The following is a 21945-nucleotide window of genomic DNA, read 5'->3' on the forward strand; positions in this document are numbered from 1 at the left end:
CTAATCCACACAGCCAAGCTTCCTTGGATCCCTTGGCCTCTGACCTTCTGAAGAAGCCTACCATGAGGAACCTTATCAAACGCCTTACTAAAATCCATGTAAACCACATCCACCGCACTGCCTTCATCAATCTTCCTGGTCACCTCCTCAAAGAACCCTATCAGGCTTGTGAGGCAAGATCTTCCCTTCACAGAGCCATGCTGGCTGTCCCTAATCAGTCCATGATTCTCAAGGTGTTCATAAATCCTATCCCTTAGAATCCTAACAGCTTACCCACCACAGACGTGAGACTCACCGGTCTATAATTCCCTGGCCTATCCCTATTACCTTTTTTGAACAAGGGGACAACATTCACCACCCTCCAATCCTCCGGCACCACCCCCGTAGACAACGAGGACTCAAAGATCCTTACCAGCGGTTCAGCAATCTCCTCCCTAACCTCTCGAAGCAGCCTGGGGAAAATCCCGTCAGGCCCTGGAGATTTATCTGTCTTAATATTATTTAACAACTTCAACACATCCTCTTGATATCAACAACCTCGAGAACATTACCCCTACCAGCACTCCCCTCTGCATCATCTGGTGAATACCGAAGAGAAGTACTCATTGAGAACTTCTCCCACTTCTGCCACCTCCAGGAATATTAATCCTATTTTCTCTCCATTTTGCTATCAACCTCCCCAGATTCTACCACTCCTATACACACTAGGGGAAATTTACAGCAACCAAATAAGCTACCAATCTGCACATCTTTGGGATCTGGGAAGAAACCAGAGCACCTGGAGGAAACCCACATGGTCAAATGGAGAATGTGCAAACTCCACACAGACAGCACCCAGGTTCAGGTTTAAGCTGTTGCTTTCAATGCTCCAGCACAGACTTTGTCGACTGAGTAAAAGGGCATCAGCGCTACCATCTGCGCCACTGTACCTCCGAGTTAATAATTGCTTGGAGCTCAGTCTCCCATCAGGTAAAAAAAAGCATTATCTACATGTGGCAGCTCAGCTCCTGAGACTGAGGTGATCTTAGTTCTGAAGTGTACTATAGTAGATTGGACAGTTCCCTACTAGTCTGAGAGATAAGCTTAACTCCCACAAGAAGTTTGTTGAAGGTGAAGTACAATGTTGCAGCAAGAATTATTGAGAAAGTATCAGGGCTGTGTTACACCCTTATCTGACATGCTGTCCAATATTTTCTTTCCCAGCCTGCATTCCCAGAAGCATGGCAGACACATTAGAAATGTTGCCAGTTTCACAGTGCAATGTGCTCTGCTTATGCATCTGCATAGTATTGTTTGAGTGAAATAGACTGAAATGGCAACATGATATCACAACAATTTTTTGCAATGCAGCTCACTGCCTTATTTTTTTATGTAGCACTATTTTAATTCCGGTCAATCTGATCTTTTACAGAATAAGGATAAGGTCAACACTTCATTCAAACTAAAGAGAAGCTTCTTTGCTGCCAGAGACTTGTATATGTATCGTCATGGCTACCCAGTGAGTGCTTTATCATCCTCACCTTTCTAAAATGTAGTTTTACATTGGGGTCTCTCTCTGTCACTGTAGAACATAAAACAGTACATCACAGGAACAGGCCCTTTGACCCATGTTGCCTACCTAAACTAATCCCATCTGCCTGCACATAGTCTGTATCCCTCTATTCCCTGCCTGTTCATGTGTCTAAATGCCTCTTGAACATCACTATCATATCTGCTCCTACCATCTCTTCTGACAGTGTGTTCCAGGCACCTACCACTGTTTTTTTTTTAAAAAATCTTATCTTGTGGAACTCCCTCACCTTAAACCTATGCCCTCTAGTCTTTATGCTTGCACCCTGGGAAAAAGACTATCTACCCTATCTGGACCTCATAATTTTATATACTTTTAACAGGTCTCAGAAGCTCCAGAAAAAATGAGATTGTTCAACCTCTCCTTGTAACTAATACTCTCTAGTCCAGGCAACATCCTGGTGAACAGTTTCTGCACTCTAAATCCTCCACTTCCTTCCTGTGATGTGGTGACCAGCACTGCACTTAATCACATGCACCTCCTTCAGCCTCATCTACTGCATTCAGTGCTCCCAATGTGGCCTCTGCCACATTGGCAATACCAAGTGCAGACCAGGCAACCAATTTGGAGAGCACCTTCACTCCTTCTGCAGTGGCCATCCTGAACTCCCACTTGCATGCCATTTCTATTCCCCCTCCCATTCCCACACTGACCTGTCAGTCCTCTGCCTTCTCCACTGCTACAGTGAGGCCCAATGCAAACAAGTGGAACAACACCTCATATTCCACCTGGGAAGTCATACAACCCAACGGTATGAACACTGAATTTTCCAATTTCAGGTAACCCTCACCTCCAGTGTGTTTTCTGTTTTCACCCCCCCCCCCCCCCCCCCCCCCCAAACCTCCTCCAGTTCTCCCATTTTTGTCCCCTTTCCTATACCCCCTTTGGACTCCCCCCACCCCCCCCCCCCCCCCAATCACCAATTTTCCTCCCCCTCCTGGTTTCATCAACCTACTATCCACATATTTCATCCACTGCATCCGCTCCCCATTTGGTTCCATCAGTTCTTTAGCTCTCCCATACTAGTTCCATTATCACCTTCCTTACTTATCAGATTCTAGCACTGGTGGCCTTTGTTTCCACATCACCCTCCTAGCTGTCTTACAACTTCACCCCTCCCTGTCTCATCACTCCCCCTCTCCTCTTCATCACCAGCTATCTTCCATCTCCACCCTCACTCTTGATGTAGGCTTTTGACCCAAAACATCAACAATTCCTTTCACCTCAGATGCTTCCCAACCCACTGAGTTCCTCCAGCAGATTGTTTGTTGATCCAGATCCTAGCATCTGCGATCTTTTTTGTCTCCAACATCGTGGTAAAACTTTTCTGCACCCTTTCTAAAACTTCCACATCCTTTCTATAGCGTGGCGACCAGAATTGTACACAATACTCCAAATGTGATCTAAGTTAAATTCTATACAGCTGCAATATGACTTCTCAACTTTTATACTCCATTCTCTGACCAATGAAGGCTAGCATGCAGAATACCTCCTTTACCACCCTATCCACTTGTTGTGTCATGTTTTGAGAGCTATGGACTTGCATCCCAAGATCCCTCTGTACATCAGTGCTCGAGGGTCCTGCCATTTACTGTATACTTTCTCTTGCATTTGATCTCCCAAAGTACAATACCTCACTTGGCAGATGGAGTTTAGTCTGGACATTTCTCCACCCAAATTTCCAATTGATCTGTATCATTTGGCAACCTTCCTCGCTATCTGAAACTCCACCATTCTTCATGTTAAAATTGGTGGAGTTGCAGATAAGGAGGAAGGTTGTCAAATGATGTAACTTTAGGAATATTTGTTGAAAACATTAAGAAGATTTCATGAACTGCCAATCTAAGCAGTTTATCAAAGTTACATTGAGAAGTCACCCTAAATATTGTAATCTTGTGACAAGGGCCCAATGATTGTGGAATCACTCCAAGCACTGGAGTTTATAATTTCTGCTTTGCAGGGAATTATGAATTCTGGGAGGCTTCCATCTGGACTTGGTTGGGGATCTGGTGATTGAGTGGAAATTCTGGTGTGCCAAAGTCAAGCATCAAGCGCACCTTTTCAGATAAGGAGAGTGGATTGGAGCATTGGTTAGTGTTGCATGTGACTTTGTATTTGTGTATGGGTGTGCACAGTCATGTGGGTGGGTGTGTAGGGATGTATGTGTTTGGAGTGAGCACATATGGGTAGGACAGAGCAGTATAACCTCATACATTGTGCAATAGAGCCTGGCTTCCAATCAACTTGAATGTTCTTGCTTATTTTGGTAGAAGTTTAAAAAAAAACAAAGCACTTAAGGGATGGTGTTGATAGCCTTCAGAAAGTATAGAAGAGATCCACCAGAATAATGCCGAGGACAGCAGCAGCAGCCAGGTCTGCAGCACTGTGACCAGGTCTGAGGCTCAGCGGAGAAGGGTGGAGTCAGGCACAGCAACAGTCATAGGAGACTCAATAGTTAGGAAACAGACTGACCTCGAGTGCGATTCCAGAATGGTGTGTTGCCTCCCTGATACCAGGGTGAAGAATGTCTCTTGAGACCTGGTATCTTCAGGGCCTTCTGAGAGGGGAGGGCAAGCAGCCAGAGGTCGTGGTCCATAATTGTACCAATGACATGGGCAAGAAAAAGGATGAGGTCCTGTAAAATGATTTTAGGGAGCTAGGTAGTAAGTTTAAAAAGCAGGACTTCCAGGGTTGTAATCTCAGGATTACTACCTGTCCCATGTGCCAGTGAAACAAGAAATAGGAAGATAGTGCAGTTCAATACATGGCTAAGGAGCTGGTGCAGGAGAGAGGGTTTCAAATATATGGACAATTGGGCTCTCTGCCAGGGCAGGTGAGACCTGTACAAGGACAGGTTGCACCTTAACTGGAGGGGAACCAATATCTTTGTGGGAGGATTGCTCATGCTACTAGGAAGGGTTTAAACTGGAATAGCAGGGGGTTGAGAACCAGAGTGGCGGGTCAGTAAGTGGAGGGTTTGAGGGGAAAGTAGATCTCATGACCAGTAAGTTTAAAAGGAAGGACAGGTAGGGACAGTCTAATGAACACAGTGGGACTGATAGGCTGAAGTGGGTTTATTTCATTGCAAGGGGTATTATGAGTTAGGCAGATGAACTTAGAGCCTGGATCAGTACATGCAACTATGATGTTGCCATTACAAGGACTTGGTTGTGAGAGGGCCAGGGTTGGCAGCTCAACATTCCTGAGTTTGGATGTTTTAGACATGAAAGAGGGAGATAAGAGGTGGAGGAGTTAAATTTTTTATTAGGGGGAAATGTCACAACTGCACTCAGAGGGCATACTGGAGGGCCCAGCTACTGTGGCAATTTGGGTGGAGCTCAAAAAATAAGAAGGGTGTAATCACTGATGGGGTTATACTACAGGACTCCCAAAAGCCACTGGAACAAATATGTAGACAGATGTGAAAGATGTAAACTTCCCTAATGTTGACTGGGACTTCCTTATCCGAAGAGGTGTAGATGGGGCAGAATTTCATCCAAGGGGGTTTCTTGAAACAGTACATGGATAGTCCCAACTACTGGAGTGACCTTGTTTTGAGATATGAGCCTGGCCAGGTGACTGGCCTTTCATTGGGAGAGCATTTGGGAAACAGTGATCACAACTCCTTACATTAAGATAATTATGACCAAGGGTAAGTCTGGACCTTGTGCAGAAGTCCTAAATTGGGGGTAGGCGAATTACATTGTTAGACAGGATTTGGATAGACAAAGTTTGATTAGGTGGAGTCAGTATGGCTTTGTGCGTGGAAAGTCATACTTGACAAATCTTTTGGAACTTTTTGAAGATATGTAACCAAAAGGGTAGATGAGGGTAGGGTTTTGGATGTTATCAATTTGAACTTTAGCAAGGCCTTTGACAAGGTCCTGCATAGTAGGCTGGTCTGGAAGGTTATGTCCCATGTAATCAATGGAAAGCTAGTTAGGTGAATTCAAAACTGGCTCAGAGGTAGGAAGCAGAGGGTGGTGGTTGAAGGTTGTTTCTCAGAAAGGAGGACAGTGATTAGTGGTGTGCCACAGGTGTTGGGACCCTTGTTATTCATTATTTATATAAATGATTTGGATGCGAAATTAGGTGGTGGTGTTGATATTGAAGTTTATCATAGATTGCTGGGGGATCTTGATCAGTTAAGGAAGTGGGCCAAGGAGTGGCAAATGGATTTTAATGCAGATAAGTGTGAGGTGATGCATTTTGGAAAGTCAAACCAACGTAGGACTTGTACTATTATGGTAGGACGCTAGGGAGTGTAATTGAACAGAGGGACCTAGGAGTGCAAGTGCATAGTTCACTGAAAGCAGCGTCATAGGTTGATAGGGTGGTGAAAAAGGCATTTAGCATGCAGGCCTTAATCAGGGTGTTGAGACATTATATTGCAGGTATACAAGTTGTTGGTGAAGCCACACTTGGAGTACTGTGTAGTTTTTTCCACTCTTATAGAGAAGATGTAGTTAAACTGGAAAGAGTGCAGAGAAGATTTACGAGGATGTTACCAGGACTTGAATGCCTGAGTTCAAGGGAGAGGTTGGCCAGGCTGGGTCTTCATTCCTTGGAATGTAGGAGAATGTGGGGTGATCTTATAGAAGCACTTAAACTTGAGAGGCATAGATAAGGTGGATGGTGACAGTCTTTTCCCCAGGTTAGGGGAATCCAAAACTAGGGGGCATAGATTTAGGGTGAGTGGGGAAAGATTTAAAAGGCACATGAGGGGCATCTTTTTCCACACAGAAGGTGGTGAATATATGGAGTGAACTATCAGAGAAAGTGGTTGGGGCAGGTACAATAGTATCATGTAAGAAGCACTTGGATAAGTACATGGAGGGGTGGGGCTTAGAGGGATATGGGCCAAATGCAGGAAATTGGGACAAGCTGGGTGGGCACCATGGTTGGCATGGACTTATTGGGCTGAAGGGCCAGTATCAGTGCTGTATTGCTCTATGACTCAGGGGAGTTAATTGGAAGCAGCTGTTATCAGGCAGGTTTACATCTGATATGTGGGAGTTAGTAAAATACCTTCTGATCGGAGCTCAGTTCCTCCCAATATTTTATATACCTCTATCATGTATCCTCTCATCCTCCTCCTTTCCAGTGAATAAAGCCCTAGCACCTTAAGCCTCTCCTCATTCAATACTCTCTAATCCAGGCAGCATCCTGGTAAATCTCTGCACCCTCTCCAACACCTCCACATCCTTCCTATAATGAGGCAACCAGAACTGAACACAGTACTCTAAATGTGGCCTAACTAGAGTTTTGTAAAGCTGCATCATCACCTCACAGCTCTTAAACTCACTCCCACGACTTATGAAAGCCAACATCCCATTGGCCTTCTTAACTGCTCTTTCCACCTGTGAGGCAACTTTCAATGAACTGTGAATATGAACCCCCAGATCCCTCTGCTCCTCCACACTGCCAAGTACCTTGCCATTCACCCAGTACTCTGCCCTGGAGTTTGTTCTTCCAAAGTGTACCACCTCACACTTCTCCAGATTGAACTCCATCTGCCACTTGTCAGCCCAGCTCTGCATCCTATCAATATCCCTCTGTAAGCTTCGATAGCCCTGCATACTATCCACAACACCACCAATCTGTGTCATCTGCAAACTTGCTAACCCCCTCATCTAAGTCATTAATAAATATCACAAAAAGTAGAGGTCCCAGAACTGATCCCTGTGGGGCACCACTAGTCACAGCCCTCCAATCTGAATGCAATCCCTACACCACAACTCTTTCTACAGGCAAGCCAATTTTGAATCCACATGACCAAGCTTCCCTGGATCCCTTGGCCTCTGACCTTCTGAAGAAACCTACCATGCAGATCTTGTCAAATGCCTTACTAAAATCCATGTAGACCACATCCACTGCACTACCCTCAATCTTCCTGGTCACCTCAAAGAACCCTAGCAGGCTTGAGAAGCATGATCTCCCCCTCACAAAGCCATGCTGGCTGTCCCTAATCAGTCCATGTTTCACCAAATGAGCCTATGTCTTAGAATCCTTTCCAACAGCTTACCCACCACAGACGCAAGGCTCACCGGTCTGTAATTCCCTGGACTATCCCCACTACCTTTTTTGAATAAGGGGACAACATTTGCCATCCTCCAATACCATCCCCGTTGACAACAAGGACTCAAAGGTCCTAACCAATGGTTCAGCAATCTCCCTCCTTGCCTCACAAAGCAGCCTGGGGAATATTCTGTCAGGCCCCAGGGACTTATGTCCTAATATTTTCTGACAACTCCAACACATCCTCTCTTGATATCTACATACTCTAGAACATTACCCTCACCTATACTGTTGTCAGCATCATCAAGACCCCTCTCCTTGGTGACTACTGAAGAGAAGTATTCATTGAGAACCTCACCCACTTCCACAGCTTCCAGGCACATCCTCCCACCTTTGTCTTTAATCAGACCCAACTTTACCCTAGCCATCCTTCTGCTCTTCACATACAAGAAAAAAGCCTTGGGATTCGCCTTAACCCTACTTGCCAAAGCCTTTTCATGTCCCCTTCTCGCTCTCCTCAGCTTTTTCTCAAGTTCCTTCCTTGATACTCTATATTCCTCACGAGCCCTGACCAATCCTTGCTGCTTACACCTTATGTATGCTGCCCTCTTCTTCCTAACTAGTTGTTCCACCTCTCTCATCACCCATGGTTCTTTCACCCTGCCATTCCTTCTGCCTCATCAGGACAAATTTATCCCTAACATCCTGCAAAAGATCCTTGAACATCAACCACATCTCCACAGTACATTTCCCTTCAAAAATGTCACCCCAATTTACACTCCCAAGTTCTCGCCTTATAGCCTCATAATTCACCTTCCCCCAATTAAATATCTTCCCATCCTCTTTGCTCCTATCCCTGTCCATGACAATTCTAAAGGTTATGGAGCGATGGTCACTGTCCCCCAAATGCTCACCCACTGATAGATCTGTCACCTGACCTGATTCATTACCTAAAACTAGATCTAATATGGCATTCCCTCCAGTCAGCCTGTCAACATACTGCGTCAGGAATCTGTCCTGGACAGACAAACTGCGCCCCGTCTAAACCCTTGGCACTAAGCAGGTGCCAATCAATATTTGGATAGTTGAAGTCTCCCATTATAACCCTGTTATTTTCGCATCTCTCCAAAAACTGCCTCCCAATCTGCTCCTCAGTATCCCTACTGCTACCGGGGGGCCTATAGAATACTCCCAGGAGGGTACCTGCTGCTTTCTTATTCCTAACTTCCACCCATATTGACTCTAGAGAGGATCCTTCTACATTATCCACCCTTTCTGCAGCTGTAACTGTGTCCCTGACCAGTATCACTACCCCTCCTCCTCTTCTCTCCCCCCCCCATCCCTTGTAAAACACTGAAAACCAGGAATATTCAAAATGCATTCCTGCCCCAATGTCAACCATGTCTCTGTAATAGCCACAATATCAGAGTCCCATGTACTTATCCAAGCTCTCAGTTCATCTCCCTTATTCCTGATGCTTCTCACATTCAAGTAAATGCACTTTAGCCCATCCACCTTACTACTTTTGTAGCCTGTACTCTGCTTCTCCTTCCGCAAAGCCTCTCTCCCTGTCAGATCTGACTTTTCACCATCCCCTTCTTCCTCTGACCTACTCCTCTGGTTCCCTTCCCTCTCACAATCTAGTTTAAACCCTCCTGAACCACCCTAGCAAACCTGGCTGCAAGGATATTGGCCCCCGTCAAGTTCGGGTGTAACCCGTCCTCTCTGTACAGGTCCCACCTTCCCCAGAAGAGATCCCAATGACCCAAAAATCTAAAACTCTCCCTCCTGCACCAGCTTCTCAGCCATGCATTTATCTGCCATCTCCTCCTATTCCTACCTTCACTATCACATGGCACTGGCAGCAATCCTGAGATCAGTACTCTCAAGGTCCTGTCCTTCAGCCTAGCTTGCTAAACTCACTTTTCAGGACCTTATCCCTCTTCCCACCTATATCATTGGTACCAACATGAACCACGACTTCTGGCTGTTCTCCCTCCCGCTCTAGAATCCTCTAGACCTGATCAGTGACATCCCAGACCCTGGCACCTGGGAGGCAACAAACCATCCAGGATTCATGTTCACTGCCACAGAATCTCCTATCTGTTTCTTGACTATCGAGTCCCCTAACACTACTGCCTTCCTCTTCTCCCTTCCCTTCTCAGCAGCAGGACCAGTCCCAGTGTTAACAAAGTTAATTGAGTTTTTTTGAGGAGGTGACCAAGCTGATTGACGAGGGTAGGACGGTGGATGTTGTCGATGTAGCCTTTAGTAAGGCATTTAAAAAGGTCCTTCCTGGTTGGCTAATCAAGTTAAGATGCATGAGATCCACAGTGACTTGGTAGTTTGTATTCAGAATTGGCTTGCCCATACAGTACAGAGGATAGTGGTGGAAGGGTGTTATTCAGGTTGGAGGTCCATGATCAGTGGTGTTCCCCAGGGATCTGTGCTGGGACCTCTGCTGTTTGTGATATATATATATATAAATGACTTGGATGAAAATGTTGATGGATAGGTTGATAGGTTTGCAGACGACATCAAGATTGGTGGAGTTGTGGACAGTGAAGAAGGTTGTCAAAGGATACAGTGGGATATAAATCAGTTACAAATATGGGCAGAGTAATGGCAGATAAAGTTTAACCTGGGCAAGTGTGAAATTTTGCATTTTGGGAGGTCAAATATAAAGGGAAAGTATACAGTTAATGGCAGGACCCTTCACAGCTTTGATGTATAAAGGGATCTTGGGGTCCAAATTCATAGCTCACTGAAAGTGGCCGCACAAGTTGATAGGGTGGTAAAGAAGGTATATGGAAATGTTTGCCTTCATTGCTTAGGTTGAACTTGGACTATTGTGTTTAATTCTGTTTGCCCCATTACAGGAAGGATGTGGAAGCTTTGGAAAGAGTACAGAAGAGATTTATCAGGATGCTGCCTGAATTAGAGGGTATGAGTTATAAGGAGAGAACCATAGAACACTACAGCACAGAAAACAAGCCATTCAGCCCTTCTAGTCTACGCCAAAACATTATTCCCTAGTCTCATTTACCTGCACCCAGTCCATAACCCTCTAGACCTCTCCTGTCCATGTATCTATCCAATTTATTCTTAAAACTAGAGTGATCCCACATTTACTACATCAGATGGCAGCCCATTCCACACTCCCACCACTCAGTGAAGAAGTTCCCCCTAAACCTTTTCCCTTTCACCCTAAAGCCATGTCCTCTTGTATTTATCTCTCCTAATCTAGGTAGAAAGAGCCTACTCACATTAACTCTGTCTATACCCCTCAATTTTGTAAACCTCTATCAAATCTCCCCTCATTCTTCTGCGCTCCAAGGAATAAAGTCCTAACCTGTTCAATCTTTCCCTGTAACTCAACTCCTGAAGACCCAGCAACATTCTAGTAAATCTTCTCTGCACTCTTTCAATCTTACAAATATCCCTCCTATAGTTAGGTGACCAGAACTGCACACAATACTCCAAATTTGGCCTCACCAATGTCTTATACAACCTCACCATAACATCCCAACTCTTATACTCAATACTTTGATTTATGAATGCCAGGATGCCAAAAGCCTTCTTTACAACCCTGTCTACCTGTGATGCCACTTTCAGGGAATTATGTATCTGAACTCCCAGATCCCTTTGTTCCTCTGCACTCCTCAGTACCCTACCATTTACTGTGTATGTCCTACCTTGATTTGTCCTTCCAAAATGCAACACCTCACACTTGTCTGCATTAAATTCCATCTGCCATTTTCTGGCCCATTCTTCCAGTTGGTTCAGATCCCTCTGCATGCTTTGAAAGCATTCCTCGCTGTCCACTACACCTCCAATCCTAGTGTCATCAGCAAACTTGCTGATCTAATTTACCACATTATCATCTAGATCACTGATATAGACAACAAACAACAATGGCCCCAGCACAGATCCTTGAGGCACACCACTAGTCACAGGCCTCCAGTCTGAGAAACAATCATCCACTACCACTGTCTTCTCCCACAGAGAATTTCAAATCCAGTTTACAACCTCTCCATGGCTATCTAGTGTCTGAACCAACCTCCCATGTGGGACCTTGTCAAAGGTCTTTCTAAAGTCCACATAGACAACATCCACAGCCTTTCGTGCATCTACTTTCTTGGCAACCTTCTCAAAAAACGCTACAAGATTTGTTAAGCATGATCTACCACACACAAAGCCATGCTGACTATCCTTAATCAGCCCTTGACTGTCCAAATACTTGTATATCCAATCTCTCAGAACACCTTCCAATAATTAACTGATGTCAGGCTCACTGGCCTGTAATTACCTGGTTTACTTTGAGCCTTTTTTAAACAATGGAACAACACGAGCTACCCTCCAGTCCTCACACTGCACCCATGGCTAAGGACATTTTAAATGTATCTGCCAGGGCCCCTGCAATTTTTACACTAGTCTCTCTCAATGTCCGAGGAAATATCTTATCAGGCCTGGGGGATTTATCTACCTTTATTCACTGTAAGGCAGCAAGCACCTCCTCTTTAATCTATGTCCCATGACACTATTGCTTGTTTCCCTTCCTTCCATAACCACTGTGCCAGTTTCCTGAGTAAATACTGATGCAAAAAAAACTGTTTAAGATCTCCCCCATCTCCTGAGGCTCCACACATAGACGACCACTCTGATCTTCTAGGGGACCAATTTTGTCCCTTACTATCCTTTTACTCTTAATATACTTGTAGAAATACTTTGGGTTCACCTTCACATTATCTGCCAAAGCAACTTCATGTCTTCTTTTTGCCCTCCTGATTTCCTTTAAGTATTTTCTTACTTTTTCTATACTCTTCAAGTACCTCATTTGTTCCTAGTTGCCTATACCTGCTATACACCTCTCTTTCTTAACCAGATCAAAAATATCCCTTGAAATCCAAGGTTCCCTATGCTTGTTAACTTTGCCTTTAATCCTGGCAGGAACATGCAAACTCTGCACTCTCAAAATTTCACCTTTGAAGGCCTTCCACTTACTGAGCACATCCTTGCCAGAAAACAACTTATCCCAATCCACTCTTCCTAGGTCCTTTCTCATTTCCACAAAATTAGCCTGTCTCCAATTTAGAACCTCAACTCGAGGACCAGACCTGTCCTTGTCCATAATTAACTTGAAACTAATGACATTGTGGTCACTGGACCCACAATGCTCACCTCTACATACTTCTGTCACCTGACCTGTCTGGTTCCCTTATAGGAGATCAAGTATTGCATTCTCTCTCGTTGGTACCTCTATTTATTCATTGAGGAAACTTTCCTGAACACATTTGACAAATTCCAAGCCATCCAGCCCTTTCACAGTGCAGCAGTCCCAGTCAATATGTGGAAAGTTAAAATCCCCAACTATTACAACTCTTTCTTACATAGGTCTGCTATCTCACTACACATTTGTTCCTCCAATTCTCTGACTGTTGGCAGTCTATAATACAACCCTATTAGTGTGGCCACACCTTTCCTGTTCCTCAGCTCCACCCATATGGCCTCTGTAGACGAGCCCTCTGGGCTGTCCTGTCTACGCACAGCTGTGATATTTTCCCTGACTAGTAATGCCACTCCTCCCCCTCTATCACATCTGAAACAACAGAACCCCAGAACATTAAGCTGCCAGTCCTGCCCCTCCTGCATCTAAATCTCACTAATAGCAATAATGTCATAATCCCATGTGCCAATCCACACCCGAAATTCATCTGCCTTACCTACAGTACATTGCATTGAAATAGATGTACCTGAGAACGTTTCTATCACGTACAAACCTTTGATTTCTGTCTATACCTGCAGTGCTTGCGTGACCTTTTTCCTCCTCCACCTCGCTATCTGCTCTAACACTCTGGTTCCCCTCCCCCTGCAAATCTAGTTTAAACCCACCGGAGCAGCACTAGCAAACTTACCAGCAAGAATGTTAGTCCCCCTCCCGTTCAGGTGCAAACCGTCCCGTTGGAACAGGCCCCACCTTCCCTGGAACAAAGCCCAATTGTCTAGAAACATGAAGCCCTCCCTCCTGCACCATTTCCTTAGCCACATATTTAGCTGCATGATCCTCCTATTTCTAGCCTCACTGGCTCGTGGCACAGGTAGCAATCCTGAGATTGCAACCTTGTAGGTCCTGTCCTTCAACTTTGCACCTAATTCTCTAAACTGTCTTTGCAGGACCTCCTCCTCTTTCCTATCTACATCATTGGTCCCTACATGGACCACAAAATCTGGCTGCTCACCCTCCCTCCTGAGAATATCAAGAACTCAATCCAAGATATCATGGACCCTGGCACCATCCAGGATTCTCGATCACTCCCACAGAACCTCCTATCTGTCCCCCTATCGAATCCCCTATCACTACTGCTCTCTTCTTTTCCCTCCTTCCTTTCTGAGCTGAGGTCCCATCTCAGTGCCAGAGACACAACCACTGCAACTTGTCCCTGGTAGGTTGTCCCCACCAGCAGTATCCAAAACGATATACTTATTGTTGATGGGAACAGCCACAGGGATGCTCTGCTCTTTCTGTCTATACCCCTTCCCTGTCCTGACAGTCACCCAGCTACCTGCCTCCTGACTTTTAGGGGTGACTATCTCCCTGAAACTCCTGTTTATGTCTGCCTCTGCCTCATGAATGATCCAGAGTTCATCCAGCTCCAGTTCCCTAACTTGGTTTGTCAGGAGCTGCAACTGGATGCACCTTTTACAGGCATAGTCATCAGGGACAAGTGTCTGTCCCTGACTTCCCACATACTGAGCACACAACTGCCCTAACTGCTGCCATCACTACCTATTCCTAAATTAATTAAATTAAAGGAACTTACCAGCCCTACCTCTCTGGAAGCAAGCTCTTCCTCAGCTCACTGAAGCCTCTTGAGCCAAAGCCTCAAAACTCCACTCCTGCCCTGAGCCACTCACACACTGGCCACTCCTCTTCAGTTACTCCCCCTTATATTTGTCCCTGCCAATTACCTCAAGTACACACTCCCTCTAATCAAGCACTCAACACTCTGTTTAACCCTTCAGTTGCCCTCCACTTATTAAGCTTTTTAAATACACTCACCATACCTGAAAGGGAACTGCTGTTCCAATGGCTGCCGGGCTGCTTCTGTAAAAGAAAAGCCCGCGAAACACACAAGCTTTTTAAATACACTCACCGGACCTGAAAGGTTGGATACACTTTGGTTGTTTTCTCTGGAGTGTTAGAGGCTAAGGGGAGACCTGGTAGAAGTTTATAAAATTTATGAGAGGCATGGATAGTGTAAGTCATCAAAGTCTTTTCTCCCAGGGTAAAAATGTCAAATTCTAGAGAACATGCATTTAAGGTAAGAGAGGGAAAGTTTAAGGGAGATATGTGGGGCAAGTTATTTTAGAGTGGTAGGTGCCTGGAATGGGCTGCCTGGAGTGGTGGAAGGATATACAATAGTGACGTTTAAAAGGCTTTTTGATAGATGCATGAATATGCAGGAAATGGAGGGATATGTATTATGTGCAAGCTGCAGAAATTGAGTTCAATTTAGTATGATGTAACATACAGACATCGGTTGGTACAAACATCTGTTCCTGTACTGTACTATTCTATGTTCCCTGTTCTTTGTGACTGTGTAGGTTTACTCTAGGTGCTTCGGTTTAGAGTCATAGAGTTGTACGGCATAGAAAAGGGCCCTTCAGCCCACCACATCCATTTTGCCGATGTTTGATCCCATATCCCAAAGGTAGGTTAATTGGAAACTGTAAATTTTCCCTACTGCGTAGGCAAGTGGTAGAATCTGGGGAAGTTGATGGGAATGTGGGGAGAATAAAATGGAAGTAGTGTAGGACTATTGCAAATGGGTGGTTGATGGTCAGCATGGATTCAGTGGGTTAAATGCCCTGTTTCCATGCTAAATGACTCTATGGCTAGAAAGGCTGTTCAGCCAATCATGTTTGCGTTAGCTATCCACCAAAGTAACCCCTATCTTCCACCCCAGTCCCTTCTCTGTCGCCTTGCAAGTATTTCCTCACCATATATTTATCCAATTCCATCTCAAAGGCCACAATGAAATCTGCCTTCACCACATCTGCAAGCATTGCATTCTAGATGCCAATCACACACTGCATTAAAAAATATACTTATTGCATTATTAGTTCTCTATTTTATTCCTGTGACTCTGGTTCTTGACCCCTCCACCACCAGAAAGACTCCCACTATCATTTTGTACTTTTCTATCAGATCTTCCCAAAGCCTTTTCCAAACCAAACACACAGTATGTAGGAGCAGGGAGAAAGCTATTCAGCCCTTTGAGTCTGCTCCACCAGGCAGTATGACCATCGCTAATCATCCAAATTTAGTACCTCTTCCAGCTTGCTCTGCATATCCTTCGGCCTTTTAGACCTAAGAACAATATCTAACTCCTTCCTGAATTTATTTAATGGTTTAACCTCAAGTGCTTCCTGTGATAGAGAATTCCACATATTCAATACTCTTTGGGAGAAGAAATTTCTCTTCCTCTCAGTCCTAAATCCGTTGCCCCTTATCCCTAGACCATGGCCCCTGTTCCTGGACCTTTTGGCCATTAGGAACGTCCTTTCTGCATCTAATCCATACAGTACTGTTAGAATTTTGTAGGTTTCTAAATGATCCCTTTCATTCTCTGAAACTCTTATGAATATTTCTCTTCATGCATCAGTCCTTCCATCTCTGGAATCAGTCAGGTAAACCTTTGCTGAACTCCTTCCTGTGGTCTCACCAAGGATCCGTACAGTTGAAGTAAGACATCCCTTCTGTTCTCAAATCCTCCTGCTATTTAGGTCAACATTCCATTTGACTTCTGAATCACCTGCATATATGCCTACTTTAAGTAACCGGTCTCGCCGCACCACCCCCTTTCACAATCTCTTGATGTTCAGTTAATCATCTGCGTTCCTGTATTTGCAATTAAAGTGGATAATCTCACATTTAGCCACATTATACTCTATCTACCTTGCATTTGCCCACTCGTCTAACCTGTCCAACTCACACTGGAGCTTCTCTACATCCTCCTCATAGCTTACACTTCCAACCAGCTTTGTGTTGTCTGTAAACTTAGAAATATTACATTCATTCCCTCATCCAAATCATTAATTAATATGTCTTGTGTTTAGGTGAGGAATTTGAGAGATTTTAAAATAATAATTCTGAGAGAGATGGAATACTGTAAGAGAAATGAAAGTTGAAACAGAGAAATTTGATAAATAATGGAAATTAGTGTGGGAGAGAGTCAGATAATGAGTTTCAGATTTAGATAGAACTTGTCAGGCCCCATCACAGAACCTGCTGGCCAGGCAGAGGTTATGAAGAAAGTCCAGGAAGCTGAGTGAGAGGGTGATTGTATCTCGAACCGCATTATAACCAATTGATCCTTTTAGGAGAGGAGGAAATTAACCATAGAAATTTCCTGCAGACCACAAACTTTTCTCAGGGTTTCTCATTCCACCTGCCACTAAATATCAGAGACAATATGGAGTGAGTAAATAGCATAAAGTGATTAAGTCACCTCTGGTGGGCAGAACTGCATGTACTTATTTTAGAGCTTGGCTATCTAACCCAATCCTGACAGGAACCCCCAAAAAAGCCATAAGCCCTTAAACTCAAATTGAGTCGGAGTCATGTGGGTTTAATTTCATACAAACAATCCTTTAGTTTAGCTCTTCCTCAGCTTGGTGCCCTGAGTCTACATTATTTTATCATCTCTAGCATGTATGTTCTCCTTTCACAGAGGGATACGGTAGATAAAGTACAACTTCAATGCATACTGCCACAGAATGGGGACATTGTGCATGTGTTTAATATGTTTTTTTTTAACCAAGGCAAAATCACGAGAGAACAGTAGTTATGTCAATCTCAAGTTTTACATGAAGGAAATACCGTTGAAACCAGATGGTAAGTAGAGAGATCTGCAGATTAACTCTGTCTAGTTACAGACTCAATAAGAACATAAGAAATAAAAGTAGGAATAAGCCAATCATCCCTTCATGTCATTCTTTGATATTCCGTCAGATCATAGCCGATCTTCTATCTCAGTGTCAATTTCTTACACTTACCCCAAATCCCTTGATGCCTTTAATATGCAGAAATTTTTCCATCTCTGTTTTCAATTTGCTAGTGACTGAGCCTCCATAGCACCCTTGAATGGAGAATTCTAAAGATTCACCAGCATATGGGTAATGAGAGATTTCTTTTCACATCAGTCCTGAATGGTAATACCTTATTTTGGAAATGTATACCTTCTTTTTGCCTGTTTCAGTCTGTTCTAAAGCATAAAAACTAGTCCATGCTAATGTTTATACTCTGCATAAACGACCTTCACCTTTCTTTTCACCCATCAGGGTGGCCTTCTGTTCCTTTCTCCATCATGTTCTCCACTAACCCATTTAAGACATCTGTGCTGGCTACCTCAGCTACATGTTGCAGAGCATACTGCATTCTATCCACATCCACCCTGTCAATACCCCTCAGGATCTTATGTTTTACTTAAGTCACCTCTCGCTCTCCAGTGGAAACAAGCCTTGCCTGTCCAACCTTTCCTTATAACGCATTCTGCCCATTCTAGGTATTGGCTGAGCAAACCTTCTCTAATGTGGTCTCACCATTGCCCTGAAGCCCTATGATGCCTTGTATTTTTTCTGCTATAATTCTGTTTTTTTATATATTTAAATGCTGTCTTGTATACAGGTGTTTATATTGATGATATCCTCACCAAGTGGAAAGGAGACTATGACAAGCTTGAACACAACCACACCTATATTCAATGGTTGGCTTCATCTTTTCAACTCTAGCATTGAATTGTTTAAACTTTCCTTCACATGGTGCACATTTGTAACTAGTTTCTTGTATCAATAAATTAGGCTGTTCCCACTGCGAGAACCAGGATTGAACTGGCATGCTGAGGAACTGACCACCGAGGAAATTAAGGTAAATTTGACCACTTAAAATTCAATTTAATGTTGTGTCTGTGTTCCTCTCCCTCTTGCTCTAGGCCAGTCCCTTCTTGCTTACTCTTCCTTCTGGGAATTCATTTGAACACCAGTCATACTTTGTACCAATGCTTATGTGATCTAAGGAGCATGGTAAGGTGGGGTATATGCTGCCGCCAGTAACCTAGGAGGCTCACGAAGCTCTGGGTGTCGGTTTTATTTGAGGGGATGGCAAAATTCAACATTTTATTCTTGGCAGTCTTGGGAATATCTCGTTGGCCTGACTGCCATTGTATTCTGAGGAACAGGACATTCTGGCTGGGGCCTTGCACCTTATCAATATTAATGAACAGTCCGATTCCTTGAGGGAGGAGATTAGCATATGAAAGGCCTCTGAGACAATAGTTTTAGATGGACCTTATAACGATATAATGGGCAATTGATACCTCTGAGGGAAATTGAATGTGTTGTAAATCACGGGAGATTAAACCTTGGCAGATAGTGGGACTATGAATATAGCCTTGAGGTAGGCGAAAGAATGTATATTGTCTCCCATCCCAGTTAAATGCAAATTGGTCTTGGGAATTGTGATGGAGGGGAATAGAAAAGAAAGCATTGGCCAAATCCACCACTGCATACCAAGGCTTGTCTGGACGCCCTGCAATATCCTCCACTAGGGTGACTATGTCGGGCACGGCGGCAGCGAGAGGGGGGGCAGATTTGTTGAGGTGTCTGTAGTCCATCGTCATGCGCCACGTCCCATTCTTTATGCGGACGGGCCAGACGGGACTGTTGAAGGGAGAGGCTGAAGGGAAGTAGGAAGGGAGAGGTTGAAGGGAAGTAGGGCTTGGACGGCCTCAGTGATACCTTGGTGTCCCCCTGGCACTCTGTACTGTCAACTACAGGCGACCTTGGAGGGAGGGGGGACAACAACTGGTTCCCATTTGGCTGCCCCAACTACGACTGTAGCCCGTGCAACCTCAAATGTAAACTTGCCCTGGTTAGTATGAAGGGACTGTCCCTTTAAAACATTGATTCCCTAGAATGGACTCAGGTGAAGCCGCTATCAAAATTGTTACGGGTCGATGACGTTGGTTGCTGATGGCCATGCGGATCGTGACTTCCCTTGCAGGTGAAAGGGAACCCCCTAACCCCTCTATTTGCATCTGTGTCCCTTCCCACCCAGCGGGGTCGCCCAGGATGGTGGTGTGTTGGGCACCCGTGTCGACGAGTGCCATCTACCTCTGTATGTTCTCCCTTCCCTAATGTACAGCTACGAGTATGTGTGGCCTCAGGTCCCCCAGGCGGGAGAGGGCGATGGAACAAATGTGCCGGGAGCCCTGGCCTTCCACCCGTGGGTGAAGGTTCCTGCTGGCGGAGATGGGACATTTCCTATCTCAGCAGGTCCTGGAGCTCAGCCTTGAGGGCAGGGGAGACTGTTTCAAGTGGGGGAGAGGCAGTGTCTGGAGGTTGGGGCCACCCCCTGTGTCGGGCTTGATCCCAGGGTGGTTGGGGGTTTTCCCCTGACCAGATTTCCACCCCCCCCCCCAAAGCTCTTTCCACAGTGCGTAAATGGCGGAGATCAGGATCCCAGCTATGCTGGTGCGGTCCACCCCGCTGTTTGCGCGTAAAACGAGGGGTTGTGTCCCCAGCCCTCGTCTCCACCCTATGGACCTGGGTGGGTACCCCTCCCCCCCCCCGCTGCACGTACTCAATCCCTTCCAGGAGGGTGATGGCGTCCTGCGCAGTCTTCCCATTAGCTGGTCCCATGAGGGGCAGGACCACTGGCCTCAAATCAGGGCGCGCGGTGGTGACCAGGTATCCCGCTATAGTGCGCTGGTCACCCTGGTGTTTTCTCAAAAATTGTGATCGCAGGCCATCTCATAAATGCTGTTCACCAGCGCCCACTCCCTAATGACCCTGGTGCCCTCACTGACTGTTTCTATTGCGGTCTTCCGTGTAAGTCCCACTCGAGAAGGGTAGGATACCGGACCCTCGCGGCGGTCACTACCCGCACTACCCGATCCCACAGGGTAGTGCCATCCCGGATCCCTTCCCGTGGCGCCCGTAGGGCATTGTTGACACTCTGCTGGTCGGACAGGCTCCCCAGGGCGCTCACTTCCTGGTGAGAGAGGCTCATGTTGGGGGCCCCCTCATCCGACAGTCGGAGCAGCCATGCGGCCAGGTGCTCGCCCGGCTGCTGGGGTACCGATCCACCAACTGGGTCAGCTTCTTGGCTGAAAAATCCCGGGTCTCTGAAGTCTCGGAGTGACCATGGGCACATTCCCCTGCGGCATCCTCAACCTCACCCCCCTCCCCTCTGTGGTGGACCTGGGACCACATGGTGACAGGTTGAGCCTGCAGGGGTTCGGGTGAGTAGGGGGGAGGGCGCGTGTGATATGACCCAGGCTCCTCGGGCACCTCCTCTTCATTATTATCCATCCATATATCCCCATCCCCCAGCCATGCATCCAGCTTGTCGCCGCGCCAGACCAGGGCTCGAATTTTGAGTGGGCTGCCTGTGCCTGCTGCATTTGGATCAGCCTGCAGGCGACCTCGGTTCCTCTGGCCCTGAGGTCGTTGGCTCGGGTCTGAGCAGCCTGGACTGCCTCCTGCAGCGTAAAGCAGTGCTGCCGGAGCACCTCTATCTCCTTGTCTTTTTGGTGACACATATCTTGTATCTGGCCAGTAATCCTGACCTGGCATCTCAGGAGGGAAGCAAGCAGCCAGAAGGCACCCCTTTGACTCCCCTTAGCCTTGGGGAACCCCGACTTCTTAAGGAGGGAGACCACATGGTGCCCCATTTTCTCACCACGCAGGTCTAACTGCTCAGCCCAGTCCACTGGTTTACCTTGCATGCTGGCCAAGCTCCCAAATCCCTCCCTCTCGTCGGTCCACCCGGGGATCCTATCCTCGGTGCCTGCACTGGCTTTGCTGCCCCTGTTCCAGAACATCCCTCCCTGCGTCTGTGTTCAGCCAATACCTTTGAGACCCTGCTCGCAGCACCAATTGTTGTGAGTGAGAAAACAAAGTCAATGGGTCTCAGAAGCAAGGACTCTGAACACAGTATGGCAGTAAATGATTTACTTACAAAAGATGAGCGTGGGAAAATGGTAACAGGAGTAACACACACACGTGAACAGTTTATAGCATGGGAAAATCACACTGGGGATAAAACAAACACACACAAAACGAACTAGGCACATGCAATCAAGGAAAAACAATACGATACCTGCCACCCCTTGACAGTGCAGTCATGGCTCTGTGCTACCAGGGACACTAACTAAAATGCTCCCTACCCTTTAACAGTGCACACCTCACCAATGATTTCTCTAGCGCCGTTCCTCAGTACTCAGCCTGGAGTGAAGCAGGGTGGTCCCTCGAAGATGGCAAAGAGAGTGAGCCGAGCCCTTTATAGGGCTGGG

At 45.8% G+C, this 21945-nt stretch overlaps 1 protein-coding gene across 4 annotated transcripts in view; it reads left to right on the forward strand.

Moving 5' to 3' along the window:
* Positions 1-21945, forward strand: part of LOC127575253 (opioid growth factor receptor-like protein 1) — a 70679-nt gene that overhangs the window by 13641 nt on the left and 35093 nt on the right. For 3 of the 4 annotated variants that reach the window (XM_052024975.1, XM_052024976.1, XM_052024973.1), the window contains exons 2-5: positions 1412-1498; positions 17414-17486; positions 18279-18357; positions 18452-18518. In XM_052024975.1, coding sequence (XP_051880935.1) covers positions 1412-1498; positions 17414-17486; positions 18279-18357; positions 18452-18518 — 306 coding nt within the window. The remainder of the gene's footprint in view (positions 1-1411; positions 1499-17413; positions 17487-18278; positions 18358-18451; positions 18519-21945) is intronic. The other variant, XM_052024974.1, reaches the window with a different exon arrangement.

The sequence above is a fragment of the Pristis pectinata genome, chromosome 10 (assembly GCF_009764475.1).
Source record: "Pristis pectinata isolate sPriPec2 chromosome 10, sPriPec2.1.pri, whole genome shotgun sequence".
Classification (NCBI taxonomy): Eukaryota; Metazoa; Chordata; class Chondrichthyes; order Rhinopristiformes; family Pristidae; genus Pristis; species Pristis pectinata.